At 47.2% G+C, this 15,503-nt stretch overlaps 1 protein-coding gene across 5 annotated transcripts in view; it reads right to left on the reverse strand.

Moving 5' to 3' along the window:
* Positions 1 to 15,503, reverse strand: part of TAF1 (TATA-box binding protein associated factor 1) — a 1,380,965-nt gene that overhangs the window by 1,214,090 nt on the left and 151,372 nt on the right. For all 5 annotated transcript variants that reach the window (XM_069612352.1, XM_069612355.1, XM_069612353.1 and 2 more), the window contains exon 5: positions 3,374 to 3,615. In XM_069612352.1, coding sequence (XP_069468453.1) covers positions 3,374 to 3,615 — 242 coding nt within the window. The remainder of the gene's footprint in view (positions 1 to 3,373; positions 3,616 to 15,503) is intronic.

A 15,503-nucleotide genomic window follows, 5' to 3' on the forward strand; every position in this document is an offset into this window, starting at 1 on the left:
CATTGACGACCCACATGAAATCCAAATGAAAATCAGAGGCTTAAAAAACTCTCACGCCCCAGGACCCGACGGGATCACAAACTCCGATCTAAAAACACTTGAAAATGAGTGGCCAAGCCTGCTAAGCAAAATCTTTGGCAGAAGTTGCAACTTAAAAACGATACCACCCTCATGGAAACAAGCAACAATCGTTCCAATATTCAAGAAAGGAGACAAAAAAGACCCGAAAAATTACAGACCGATTGCGCTCCTGGACGTCATCGGCAAAGTGTTTGGTTCAATGCTTCTCGATCGCTTCAAGATCTGGATGGAGGAATCACCCTGTAACGACCCACTCCAAACAGGATTCAAAAGAAACCTGGGCACGACAGCCAACATCCTAATACTAAACGTGCTGAAAAACAGAGTACTGGAAGGAGGAACGAGAATTTTTGTGGCATTCATCGATCTGACACAAGCATTCGATCGGATAGACAGGGCCCGCCTATGGTCCAAACTGGAGACCTGGGAATGTCCACCGTCTATATTAAACCCGATCAAAGCACTATACACCGACACCTCAATACGCATCCGACTTGACCAAAACGGCCTGCTATCAGCACCCATCCCAACAGCGAGAGGAGTGAAGCAGGGGTGCCCGCTGGCCCCGGCCCTGTTTTTGGCATTCATTGGAGACATCCAAAACGAGGACCCAACAATTAGAGCATTTCCCCCAAAAATATGCAAAACCCCGATAACACGTTTGCTTTATGCAGACGACCTGGTCCTAATGGATCATACACCGATTGGTCTGCAGCGTCAACTGACAAAGCTCCAAGGGTATATGCAAGAAAACAAACTGGAAATAAACGTAAAGAAAACAAAATTCTTAGTACTGGAAAAAGCGACCAGGAAAACAGAAAAATTGAAACTAACTTTGGAAGGATCACTGATCGAGCGAGTGTTTAACTTCAAATACCTAGGAGTAACCCTAGACTCCTCTTCGCAAGACAAAGCCATGCAATCGGTCCTGATGTCCAAAGCCAACAAATTGGCAGCCCAAGCCAGGGCCATAGACAAAAAGTTTGGAAGATTCTCACTTATCCCTGTGCTAGAATACTACAAGAAAAAGGTGATGCCGACACTAACATATGGGGGAGATGCTATGATGAACTTACCACGATCCATTTGGACAAAAATTGAGGCAAAGTTCTGGCGAAAAGTCCTCAGTCTCCCAAACTCGACCCCAATAGCCTCAATTCGACGAGAGCTCAGTTTACCCTCTCTCAGAAGTTCAGTCTCACAATCGTCTCTAAGACTGTTCAGGAAATGCCGGATGGCTGAACCACCATCAATATACTTTCTCATCAACCTCGAAATAGAAAGGAATACAAGCAAAACCCTCAAAAAATGGAAAGAAGAAAACTTCAGCTTGCTAGAACAGGTCAATGCAGACGAAGAACAACTAATAAAGTACCCAAAGAGAACCTTCACCAAAATCAAAGAACTCGACTGGATAAGCACCCTGGAGACAGCAGGAAAAAACAAACTAACCTTACACCTGCCGTCAACCACGAAAAAACTCAATGAACTCCAGGAATATATAAAGAAGTTCCCATCCAGGAAAGGGAGAGACATGCTGATGAGAGCCCGTCTAAATGTCTTGCAGACAAACGAGATCCTGACAATTAGAGGCCAGTCGGAGAACAATAATTGTCGATTTTGTGAGACACAAGAAAAGGAAACAATCCGCCACTTGCTCCTAAAATGTGCCTCAAACCAACATATAAGAAGAAGATACTTAAAAGCAACCTTCTCAGATTTCATCATAGAGGACGAAGAAACATGTTGGTCTCGTTTGATTGGAGGCGACAAAACATCATGGCAAATAGCATCCTACAAAATCTTGGAAGCCATAAACTGGCCGATAAAGGCACATTTTTAGAGAGCTGTTCTCATTTTATCATCTTCTTTCCTTTTTATCTTCGCCACGCTTACAGACACAGACAGAAACCTCAAACTTTGTAAAAATCTTTTGATTAAATACAAATAAAAAAAAAAAAAAAAAAAAAAAAAATATTGGTACACCATTGCTTGTCTTTGGGTACGTTATCAGGTGGTGATATGGAGGATTCGAGTTCTCGCAAGATTGCGAATAGTTCCTTTGTATTGGAGCATGCTTTGGAAATTTGGTCGTTATAGACTTCTTTTTTAGCTTGGATGATTGCTTTCTTATAATTCGTAGCGCACAGTTTGAGTTTAAGTTTATTTTCAGCTGTAGGGGAATGTTGCCATACAGTTTCAAGTTTCCTTTTTTCCAGTCTCAGTTCTTTTAGATGGGGGGTGAACCAAGTATTAAGGTGGGATTGTTGTTTACTTTTACAGTTTTTCAGTGGGGCGATGGTGTCCATGGCTATGGCCATGGTGTTGTTGTATAGTTTAACCATGGTGTCTGGGTCAGAATCAAATGGCAAGGCATTGATGGTTGGTAGGAGCAGGGGTAGGATATTGTCTGGTGTGATGTTTTTTCTGGATCTAGTAGGAACAGATAGTGCCATTGTTTTTTCAATTCTGGGCATCTTGTTAAGTAGAAATTGATGAGGAAGTGGTCAGTCCAAGGCTGGGGTGTAATTTTAGTGATAGTAGTAGGGCAGTTGGAAGTGGCTACCCATGTCTACATATGGCCCTTTAGCTCCGCTGCATTAAAACCATGAGATTTCAATTGCTTACTGCAATCTACAACGTCTGGTTGACGATTGAAACCCTACTGGGTATTTCAACATAGGGAACTGCAATGTTCCCTTTGAAAGAGAGCCTCCAACCGTTGCAGGGCGGAATACGATACGGGCACTATGTGCCATATGTTGTGAATGCACAGGAAGAGTCTCTTACTGTGGGCACGAACTCATGGGACCGAATTCGCTCTTCTATTGCCCATTGCCTTACACCTTGCTTTTCATCTACCTGAATACGATGCTTTCTGCGAGAGGCAAAATATGGGTCATTGCACAATGTACATATTATATATGGTCAGAAGCACTTTTATTTTATTTTTATTTTCATTTATTTTCTTTTGAACTGACATTTTCTTTGAACTTGTTCTTGTATATTATTGTATATTTTATGTTTGGATTCTGTGTAATTATGTTTAAAGTTTACCTTTTAAACTGAATCACATTAATAATAAATAAATTGAGGCTTTGAAGAAAGACTCATTGTTGAAAAAAAGAAATAGGCCATGACACAGGACACACCAGCAAAAAAAGAAGAAAACTAACAAAGTTGATGTTCAAACGGTACATGTTACAGGATAATATTGCAATTGTCTCCCATATTCAATAAAGTGATAGGATTTCTAATGGAATCCTTTCTGTGGAGACCGGTCAATACATACCCTTCCTGGTCTGAACTCAGGGAAGAGGTCGGTGACAAAGGGCAGCTGCTTGGTGGCATCCCGCTGCATGATGCCTGCTAACGGCAGAGTCAGATTGTCGTCTTTGGACTCATCCTGCCTGGCCTCCTGTGGGCCCAGCTCAGACTCTGAGTCAGAGGAGCTGCTGAAGTCCATTTTCTCCAGGGCAGTGGAGGACGGAGCAATGATGGATGGGAGAATGATGCTGTCGCCATCTTCTGAGGCTGAAAGAAATAAAAGTTAGGGGGAAAATAACAACATTATCACAATGAAAGACTGTAGAAATTATTCTTCTGCATGACACACACTGCCAACCAATGCACAACTAGGCAGTTGCGTGAAATTAAGATGGAAAGCTAGATCTCATGAAAAATGCCAGATGAACGAATGAAGAGGAATCCACCTGGATCAGGACACATGCTGACGGAGCCTTCAGAGGAGAGGTGGGGGAAAGGATGGCCAGACACAGGGAGACTTACAGAGGAGACCACACAAAGAAGGATGTCATACATACAGATGCTTTGAGAGAACACCCAGTTTGAGAAGGAGGTAGCAAAGTCTAGGCACAAACAATCCTAAAGCATTTCTTGGCTCCCCAAGTGGAGCTGTGGTAAAGTGATCAGGTAAAGCGACGGAATGAACAAGAATCAAGGTGTGAAAGTTTTGTAATAATGGTCTATCCAAATGAGCACTACATTATAAGGGATTTTATTAAAATCAAGTTGTCAGGATGGTAAGTGGTCAAGAGGATAGCCATCTTGAAATTGTCACTTTAATGGTTCAGTTAGAAACTTGTATTAGAATAGCAAGTCTGTAATTCTCACCGTTTGTGGTCTTTCACTACAGTGTCCAGCATGCACTCATTTTGTTTCATAATTGTATATGTGCATGTGACTATACTATTCATTATGCCATTTTTCCCTTCTGCATCCATCTATTCCGACAACTGAGCCACATAGATCAAACATGGCTGTCAAACTTGCTCTGTTATTGTTCAGGGGATTTGTCAATTTTGCAGCTTATACTCCATTGATATTCACCATTACTTGGCATCCTGGCCACTTTTTAGGTGAGCGAGCAAGATAAAACTATGTGCCTTAAGAAACAGCATTTAAGCAGTTCTTGCCTAGCCAGGTAAGCGAAAGCCCCAACATTTTAATGAATGATTCATAGGTAGGTATCTGGATGGTTCTATATTCCTTCATCGAGGACTATTTTTGTGATCGGTTTTTAACAAAAATGTTTTGCTGAAATAACCCATTGAAAATGTAATTTTTTATTTTCTATTATTAAATTTTTTTTATTTTCCTGACCCCACGCCCAACACTTTATATGCCCTTTCCAACACCCTTATATTTTTTTGATGGGTTTTCTCTGTGAAATATATTTTCGAAAAAATAGTCGATGAAACCATGGTATACGATCTGGATAGGGGTTTAGGTCCCCTTTCATCAAGACTCAGCGACCCCAACCAACTGCGCGCATGCCTGCCCACGCCCACCCATTCCATGATGGCCTGACCTACTTGACCACTGTTTAATACATGCGCAATGTTTTTTGTTAGTTTCGGCTGATCGACCCTCTGTGGGAATGGTGCCAATTCCATTTCTTGTTGTTTGTTAAACGACGGGTATGCCGGCCTTGTTGTTGTTAACTAATAAAAATAATGTATTTTAAAAAAAAAGAGACTTGGCGAAAGCCACAAGTACATTTTTAAGAGTTTAGAAACAAAGCACCTCGATTAGAAAGCACTAGCTATAAATAGAAAGCATCAGAACAGTGCAGGTCTAAAGCGTGGTCCATCCAATGAGAGTTGTAATAACTAGGCAGCCAATCCCAATAAATGGTTCCTCAAAGCATTATTTGGGAGAGGTGACTCAATAGCCAAATTTCAGACTGTGGAACCAAAATGTTGAGGTGCATGTCCCCACTTTGCCAACAGTAGAGTAATGTGCTGTCTAATGCTGGGGGCAATGCTGGGCTCGTTGCCGATTATTGTGGGATTGAGGTCATTCAATTGAAAGGCATCTAACAGACCCCATCTCACAAGCCCAAGGCAAGATTATATTCATGTCTGCTTGTTTGACACGAAAAACAGCCCGATTTCGTCCAAAATTTCAAATGCCAATGTTCACATCATGAATAATGATCTGCAAGTCTGTGTCACACGAGGACCATAAGCTTGTGATCGTATCACGCATTTCTTTTGTAGGGTGCATTTAAAGCTTTAAGCTTGTCTACTAAAGCTCAGATGAGCTTTTTTAGGTTAGGCTAGGATTCCAGCGTGTGCAGACTTGCATTTATGAGGCGGACAACAATAGTGACCACTCATATAATGCCCAACACAAAATAAATATTTTTCTTTAGTTACTCATTCAAACACTACAATTTTGAATATTTATGCGCCTAATGGGAACCAAGCCGCTTTTTTTTGAGATTCTGGATGGAGTATTGGACCAACTGGGCTGTACAGAGGTTATAATTGGGGAGACTTTAATACTTCGAATGAAATGAAAATAGATGAAACTACCCGGGGAAGTTCTTACACTAAAGCTAAAACGTGAAAGGGACTTTTAAGATTGATAGATCAGTGGGATTTGCATGACATTTGGCGGGATCTTAATGGGGAGAGAAGAAGTTATACTTTTCGTTTGATGGTACATGGAACGTCTTCATGTATTGACTTCTTTCTTGTCCGTAGAAGTCTATGTTTGAACGTTTGTAATTCAGCAATTGGTAATGTTAATTTCCGACCACGCGCCTGTTTTTTGGCATTAGATGAATCTGCAAGCGGTTTGAGGTCTAAGAAACAATGGCATATGACAGCTGCTCTCAGATTCGGAATTTGGTAACCATATAGAAACAGATGTATCACGGTTTATGAAGGATAATATGCATTCAGTTGACTCCATATTGGTGATTTGGGATGCGTTGAAGGCAACATTGCGTGGTAAAATTAATAGTTCAGCTTCATACAAGAAACGACAACGGGAGAAGGTTATGGTCAAACTAGAGGACGTGTATAAAGCAAGTGAGGTACGCTATTGTGGTTGTCCAAGTAAGGAGAATATGTTGCTTTGTAACATGTGAAACAAGCTTTGGATTGTGAACTTCATCATAAGGCAGAGATGCACTTATTCTTTCGCGACAAGCTTTCTGGGGATGGGGTAAGCGGTCAGGAGCCTTGGTGGAAAACCGTATACAGCAGAAAGAGAATAGCAGACAGGTGCTTTTTGTTCTGGATAAGGGAGGAACAATAAGGAGAAAGAATGAGGAAATCTGTGAGGAATTCAGACAATACTATGTCTCCCTATATAGGGCTGTTGAAATTGTGTTGGAGTTAGAAATTAATTATTATCTCCGTTCAATAGAAATGCTAAGCTGAACGTGGGCCAAAGATTAGCTCTTGATGTGCCAATAACAGCAGAGAAAATCGAAAATTCAATAAATGCATCGGCGAATGGTTAATTTCCTGGCCTTGATGGATTCCCAATAGAGTTTTATAAAATTTTTAGTCAGACCCTGGCCCCTTTTCTTGCACAATTTTATGCAGAGATCATGCATAAAGAAGCGGTCGCTGAGTCAATACAGACTCCATTAATTAATGGTTATTCTGAAACCAGATAAAAAACCCTCGCTGTGTGAGAATTATCTGCCTTTTTCTCTTTTGAATGTTGATGTAAAGCTCTTAGTGAAAATATTTGCTAAAAGATTACATGGCTTGCTTCCCAAACTGGTTCATAAAAAAATCAGACAGGTTTTGTAAGTGGATGGAACTGCTTGACGTTATTTACCTAAAGAGGCATTCAGCAGATGCATATACGGCTGTCAGTATTGATGCAGAAAAGGCTTTTGACAGGGTAAGTTCGGATTTCTTATGCCAAGTCTTGCTTAAAGTAAATTGTGGACTTTTTAGAGCCTTATATAGTGGTGCAAAGGCGGCTGTAGCCGTTAATGGTTGTCGATCAGAATGTTTCCTGATTCAAAAAAGGGACTCGTCCGGGCTGCCCCTTTTCTCCATTGTTGTTTGATTTATTCTTTGAGCCTCTTGCCGTTCTGCTCAGAAACCATCTAGGTATAATGGGCATTCCGTTTGGGGAATACATCTCAAAAGTCCTCTTATATGCAGATGACCTTTGGGTCTTAATATGAAATCCAGAGTGCTCATATCCGGGAACTTCTTTTGACATTACAGGAATTTGGTAGTTTCTCTAATTATAAGGTGAATGTCACAAAGACTCACATTTTTCCAATTACCCTTTCATGTCATAGGGGGTTATTTGAGGACATATGTTCCAAATATGCTCCTCTGAAATTGAAACAAACTAATCTAAATCTTGGGATGGACCCGCATTGGCCCTACTACGCACACAGGTGCGACAAGCAAACAAACTGTGGCGTCCAACAAATTGGATAGTGATGCAGTTAAGGCTAAGGGTGCATCAAAACTGTATAAAACAGTCCTATTTGAAACTAAAAAGGAGTTCCTACATAGGCAAATCGAGCAGGCAGGGAACCAAGCAAAGGCACTGTTCGCTGTGGTTTCTAGGAAAAGATTGTGTATATTCAGGAAAATATTGCTAATGTGAGAGTTCTAAAAAATAAAAATGGGAGGCGCCAACGGTAGAGACAGATAGAGAAGAGAACATGGAAGATAAGAACAAGTTACTTACCAACTGTAATGTTCTTTCGACTGGATGTTCCTCCCACGTATTCCTCATCTATGATATCGTATCTCCCAGCTTCGCTGCTTCGGAAAACATTTTCGGCAGAGGGTGCTGTGCACGAGGTTGAGCCATTGATGTCCCTCGGAGTTCGCCATAGCGCGTCGACGTCACTCGAGATAGGTTGTGCGGTGCCTGTTGGTTTCAGTTCTGTTTTTTCGATTATTAAGTAGAGGAACCAGATAGGCGTGCTCCAGACACAAAGGTCTTCGCAAACCTCAACAAGCAAACTTGTAAATTGTACAGCGGGTTAGGATGGGTGGGGCGATGAGGAATACGTGGGAGGAAAATCCCGTCAAAAGAACATTACAGTTGGTAAGTAACTTGTTCTTCGAATGGATTGTGTCCTCCCACGTATTCCTCATCTATGATAGACTCCCAAAGCAGTAAGAAATTTGGAGGTGGGAGTACTATTTAACTTTTTTCATGTACAGAATGAAGTACTGCTTTTGCGAATAAACCCTCTTGGGAGGATGAAGTATCTAAGCAGTAATTCTTAACAAATGTGTGAATTGAAGTCCAGCCGCGGAAGTAGACATGCCCCTCGTGGAATGAGCTCTATGTCCTTCCGGTGGATATTTCCCTGCCAGTCTGTAACACTCCATAATGGCTCGAGTAATCCAACGGGATATAGTTTGTTTTGCGTCAGATAATCCAAATTTGGGACCAGTATAACCAACAAAGAGCCTGTCTTCTTGATGTAATATTGACATTCTGGGAATATAAAAACTCAGAGCCCTTTTTGGGTCGAGTCGGTGCAGTCTCTCCTCCTCTTTACCCAAATGAGGGGGAGGGTAGAAAGATGGAAGTAGTATTTTCTGCGACAGGTTAAAGTCAGAAACTACCTTCGGCAAGAAGGATGGTTTAACTTTAAGGATTACCTTGTCTTTATGAAAAGTAGTATAAGGTGGTTTACATGAAAGAGCCTGCAACTCGCTTACCCTGCGGGCTGATGTTAGCGCTACAAGAAGGGCAGTTTTCAATGTCAAGAGCCTTAATGGACAGGAATGTGAAGGCTCGAAAGGTACACCCGTTAGACATTTCAAAACAAGATTTAAATCCCAGGCCGGGTCATGAAATGGTATTGGTGGGAACACATTAGTGAGCCCTTTTAGAAACTGGATGACTAACGGGATTTTGAAATATGAGACCTCCTCAGAGGAGCGCTTGAAAACCGAAAGTGCGGCCAAATATCCTTTCATTGTTTCAATCTGGAGCCTCAGATTGGCTAGATGTAGCAGGAAAGAGAACACTATGGGAATGCCACACTGAAAAGGGTCCACATTCTGGTCTTTGCACCAGTTACTGAATTTATTCCAACGACACCGGTACAAATATTTTTTTGCTGGCCTTCTGGCCGAAAGCAAGATCTCCATTACGTCGTCTGGGTTGGTCCCATTCCTTTTATCTCAGCCTCTCAGAAACCATGCGTGAAGGCTGAGTGTTTTGACCACTAGATGGAGAACCCGACCGTCCTCTTGCGAGAGAAGATCCTCTCTCACTCGTGGGAGACTGTGCTCTGCCTGCTCAGAGCATCCGCCGCCGTATTCTTCTCTCCGGCTAGGTGAACTGCCGATAGAGATATTCCTTCTTGTATTGCCCAGAACCAGAGCTGCATTGCCTCTCTGCACAGTGGTAGTGACCCTACTCCTCCTCTCCTGTTGAGGTAGTACATGGCCACTGTGTTGTCCGTCATTATCAGGACATTTTTCCCTGTATCAAGGGCAGAAAGGCCATCAGCGCTAGTCTGATTGCCCTCAGCTCCAGCAGGTTGATATGTAGTTTGGACTCCGATGGAGACCAACGACCGCGATGGTTGACATGGGCTCCCCACCCTGTAAGTGAGGCATCCGTCACTTACGTAATCTCCGGCCATGGTTGCCAAAAACCTTCTCCCTTGAGGATATTGTCCTTGCAAGTCCACCATAGAAGGTCCTGAGCCACTCTGCTCGGAACTTGCACAAGGTCTGACATATTCCTCAAAAACTGGGACCACTGAGTTCTGAGGGCCCACTGAAGGGACCTCATCCTCAGTCTTGCCTCCGGCACCAGAAAAACACAGGATGCCAGGAGACCGAGCAACCTCAGAAAATCATAGGCCGGTAGACTCTGGGCATTCTGGAACCGTGTTACCATCTGCAGAATGTGCTGTGCTCTCATTTCGGGTGGCGATTCTTTCCCTGGGGCAGTTTCCAAGAGCGCTCTGATGAATTGAAGCTTTTGAGAAGGTATCATGTTGGACTTCTTGTAATTGAGGGAGAAGCCAAGCCTGTGGAGGAGGTGGCAGGTGATCTCCTGGGCCTGTTCGGTTGAACGAGCCCCGATTAACCAATCGTCCAGGTAGGGGTAGACGTGAATCCCCCCTCTCCTGAGACTCGCTACCACACCCGCCATCAGCGTGGTGAAAACCCTCAGACGGAGGTGAGCCTGAATGGCAGAACTCAAAACCGATAGTGAGAACCACCAACTGAGAATCTAAGGTACTTTCTGTGTTTGAGATGGATTGGCACATGAAAGTAAGCATCCTGAAGGTCCAATGATACCAACCAGTCTTGGAGTTGGAGAGCCTGAAGGATCTGAGAAAGGGTAACCATCTTGAACTTTGTCCTTACTGATGAATTTATTCAAATTTCTTAAGTCCAAGATGGGTCTCAGTCCTCCGTCCTTCTTGGGGATGAGAAAGTATGGGGAGTACCAGCCCTTGTTCCTCTCCGCTACAGGTACATGTTCTATCGCACCTTTCTTTAGCAGGGTTAACATTTCCTGCACAAGGAGGGGGTCTGGAATTTTGGCAGAGCTGGTCCCGGTGGATGATCGAGGCCTTTTTTATAAATGCAAGGTAGTAACCTAGGTTTACTGTTTCCAGTGCCCAAACATCTGAAGTAATGCCCCGCCATACCTTCAGATGTCGAGAAATCCTGCCTCCGACCGGGGTTTTGTGGGTGAATGCCTCAAAGCGGGCTAGCGTCGGGTGCAGTAGTGGCTGAGGGCACAGATAACGCTGCTGAGGTTGATTTCGCACCTCTTACTCGTCCACCTCGAGGAAGCTTTCTTTGTCCTTTATGTACAGCTGTCCTTTTCCCCTACCAAATGAGGAGTAGTATTGAAAAGATAGACCTCTCCAGGAAGATGACCCTGAGTAGAGGCGTTGAGGAGGTCAAACGGAGGCGCTAAAATACTTAGCTGCCGCCCTGGAGGTCTGCAGCTACTCCAAACGGTCATCTGCCTTGCTACCGAACAACCTCGAACCGTCTAAAGGCATGTTAAGAAGCTTGTCCTGCACGTCCTGTGCAAATGGAACAAGTTACCTACCTGTAACTGTTGTTCTCCAGCATGGGTCTGGCATGGATTCACATGCTCATGAATATTCCCCGTCGTCAGGCTGGGAATCCTCTGTAAAGAAAAATCAGTATCAGTTTTGTTTCTGATCTGTCTTTCGTAGTAGTAACCAATCACTGATCTCTGCGTCACACTGACCACAGCCAATGACTGCCCTCTCCCTAAGCCCCGCCTCTGGCAGCCATCTTCAGATTTGGTAGCACGTGAAGAGGCAGTATGACCAAGTGAAGAGCCGCAGAGGGGTAGGCGGGAGGGTTCGCATGTGAATCCATGCCAGACCCATGCTGGAGAACAACAGTTACAGGTAAGTAACCTGTTCCTTCTCCAGCATGGAGTCTGGCATGGATTCACATGCTCATGAATATAGGAATAAATAGCAGTACACACATGCACAACCACGGGAGGTGGCAACAGGCTCAACATTAAGCATCTCTTACCTCCTCACCAGGCTCACCTTAAGCGAACAGATTGCGCAGCACTGCTTGGCCGACCCTGGACTCCTCCCTGGAATCCCGATCGACGCAGTAGAATCTCGTGAAGGTGTGCGTCGACCTCCACGTAGCAGCCCTGCAGATGTCCAGCAGGGGCACACCAGATAAGAACGCCGTAGTAGCAGCGATCGCTCTGGTCGAATGGGCTCTCGGACGGCCTGGTAGCGGTCGGTTAGCCAACCGGTGGCAGTGCATGATGCAGCCGGAGAGCCATCTGGAAATAGAAGACTTCGAGAGGGCCTTCCATTGATTCACAGGTCCAAAGTTCACGAACAGCTGTGATGTCCTCCGGAAACTCTTCGTGCGGTCCACGTAGAACTTCGGCGCTCTAGCCACATCCAGCGAGTGCAAAGTCCTCTCGGCCGGCGACGAAGGAGACGGGAAGAAAACAGGTAACACCAAGGGCTCGTTAAGATGGAAGTCCGACGGCACCTTGGGCATAAAGGAGGGGTGCGTCCTAAGCACCACCCTCGAGGCATGGAAAGTCAAGTACGGTGCTTTGCAGGATAGGGCCTGGATCTCTCCCACTCGTCGTGCGGAGGTAATGGCCACCAGGAATGCAGTCTTCCACGACACAAACTTCATTGGTGTGGAGTGCATCGGCTCGAATGGGGGCCCCATGAGCCTGGTCAGCACCACGTTAAGTTCCCACGCCGGGGCCTTCACCGGCGGGAACGACCGGAACAGTCCTTTCATAAACTCTTTTACCAGTCGATGGGACCACAGGGACGTCCTCCCTGTGGTTCTGGTATATCTGGAGATCGCCGCCAGATGAATCTTAATGGAGGCATGGGCTAGCCCAGCCTTTGCCAGCGATAGCAGGTACAGCAGCACTTGAGGGGCCGTAATCCGTAGGGGGTTGATCTTCTGTGCTCGGCACCAGATAGAGAACCTCTTCCACTTATGACCGTAGCATTTGAGAGTCGAGGACGCCCTGGCCTTTGCAAGAACCTCTCTGCAATCGGCCGGTATATCACAGCCTCCAAACTCTAGCGCTGCAGGAGCCAAGCCTGCAGGTTCAGCGACGCCGGGTCGTGGTGGAAGATGGCGTCTCCTTCTCTGGAGAGAAGGTCCGCGTCCACCGACAGCTTGATGGGAGGGGACGTTGACAAGTCCAGAAGGTCCGGGAACCAGATCTGCCTCGGCCACGCCGGTGCGACGAGGATCATCCTGCACCGGGACCTCTTGAGCTGGCTGATGAGTCGAAGCAGCAACGGCAACGGACGGAACGCATACAGGTATAGGCCGTCCCAGGGGAACGAGAACGCATCGCCCATGCTTCTCGGCTGGGGAAACCTGCTGGCGAACCTCTTGCACTTCGAGTTCGTCGCTGTTGCGAACAGGTCGATTTGGGGTTTGCCCCATCGTCGGAAGAGTTGATCCACCTGATCCTGGCGCAGTTCCCACTCGTGACACGCGCGCAGCTCCCTGCTGAGCGAGTCGGCGATGGTGTTGCTTTCTCCTGCCAGGTGGAAGGGAACCAGGAACATCCCCTGGGCGACCGCCCAGTGCCACAGATCCTGTGCCTCCTTGGATAGGGTTGGGGATCTGGTGCCTCCCCGCTTCCGTATGTAAAACATTGTCGTGGTGTTGTCCGTGAAGATCCGCACCACCTTGCCCTTGAGCGACGGGAGGAACGATTTGAGAGCCCAGAACACGGCTCGGAGTTCCAGGACGTTGATGTGCAGGAGCCTCTCCTCCGGGAGCCAGTCTTCGAAGGTGCCCGTCGCCTGCATCCAACGGGCGTCGAGAAATTCTTGAAGAGGGCGCATCCGTAGTCTGCAGAGGCGCACCAGGTAGATGCAAGAGGACATCATCCCCAGGAGGGACTTGATGGACCTCACCCTGGCCACGTCCGTGGCTAGCAGGCGCTGCACTTTGCCTAGAATGGTCTTCGTCCGTTCTTCCGACGGGGCCGCAAGGCGCCTCACTGTATGGAGCTTCGCTCCCAGAAACAGGGCCACCTGCGACGGCACCAGGTGGGACTTTGGGTAGTTTATGGCGAATCCCAGGTCTGTGAGTAGCAGGACGGTCCTCGCGGTGTGTTCGACAGCGAGCTCCCTCGTCCTTGAGCGGATGAGCCAGTTGTCCAGGTAGGGGAAGACGTGAATCCCCTGCAGGCGCAGCCGCGCCGCCACTGGTGCTAGGCACTTGGTAAAGACCCTGGGGGCCGACTTCAATCCGAACGGCAGTGCTCTGAATTGGTAGTGGCGTCCCTGGACGACGAACCTGAGGAACTTTCGGTGACTTTTGAGGATGGGAACATGGAAGTATGCATCCTCCAGGTCCGACGACGATAGAAAGTCGCCTTCCTCCAGATGTCCCAGTACGTGCTGGAGGGTGACCATCCTGAACTTTTGTGATCTGATGTATTTGTTCAAACGACGAAGGTCCAGGATGGGGCGCCAGCCACCCGTCTTCTTCCTGACGAGGAAGAACCTTGAGTACACCCCGGAGCCCCGGATCCTCTTCGGGACAAGCTTGATGGCGCCTTTCCTGAGCATCGCCCGTACTTCCAACAGCAGTTGCGGGACGTGATTTTCCTTCCTGGCCACAGGTGGAACGTGAGGGCACTTCTTCAGGAATTCGATAGAGTGTCCTCTTGCCAGGGTATCCAGCACCCAACGGTCGGTGGAGATGGACTTCCACACGCCAACGAAATTCGTCAGCCGGCCTCCCACCGGGGTGCTTCGGTGGGGGCCCGAGACCACGGCCGGTTCAGTCCTGCTTGGAGGTGGTGGCCTTGCAGCCCTGGCCACCTTGCCGACGGCGGCGAGGCGCTCCCTGCTTGCCGCGACCCCTGTAGGCCTCCTGAGACGAGGAGCGTGCCGCCTTACGGTAGGACGACGAGCCACCGCTGGATCCCTTGGAGGCACCCCGTCTGCCTCCGGAGCTCCGAAAGGGCCGTCGTTGATGAAGGGCTCCTAGGGCGCGGGCCGTCTCCGTGTCCGTTTTTATGGCTTGGAGGGATTTGTCCACCGCCTTCCTGAACAAGTTGCTGCCGTCGAACGGCATGTCCAACACCCTGGTCTGGACGTCCTGACGGAAGTCGGTCGCCCGGAGCCAACCCCGTCGTCGTAGGCAAACACCGTTGCCCAGCTGGCGGAACCCGGTATCGGCAATATCGGTTGCCACCGACGCCACCTCGCCCTCTTGCAGTATTTCCAGGGCCTCGGACCTCTTGTCGTCTGGCAGGAAGTCCAATATGGGGGACAGCTTAAACCAGAGCTCCCTGTCATAACGGGCCACGATCGCCAGGGCGTTGGCCGCTTTGATCGTCGTCGCCGCCGACGAAATGACCCGCCGCCCCATGGCGTCCAACTTCTTTCCCTCGCCGTCCGGCGACCGAGACGACCGAGTCTGGCGTTGGTTGGGCCCTGAGGCACAGGGGAGCGGTTTCGGGAACCCGGTACTTCTTCTCGTACCGGTCCCGTTTGGCTGGTGCCGTGGAGGGGTTTTTGAGAACCGACAGGCCCTCCTCCCAGATGTCATCGATTAGAGGCACCGCGATGACAGTCTTCCTCTTGGCCTCCCGGCGCTGATAGAGGAAACCTTCCT

This window comes from Ambystoma mexicanum, chromosome 5p (genome assembly GCF_040938575.1).
Source record: "Ambystoma mexicanum isolate Mex_15411 chromosome 5p, UKY_AmexF1_1, whole genome shotgun sequence".
Lineage (NCBI taxonomy): Eukaryota > Metazoa > Chordata > Amphibia > Caudata > Ambystomatidae > Ambystoma > Ambystoma mexicanum.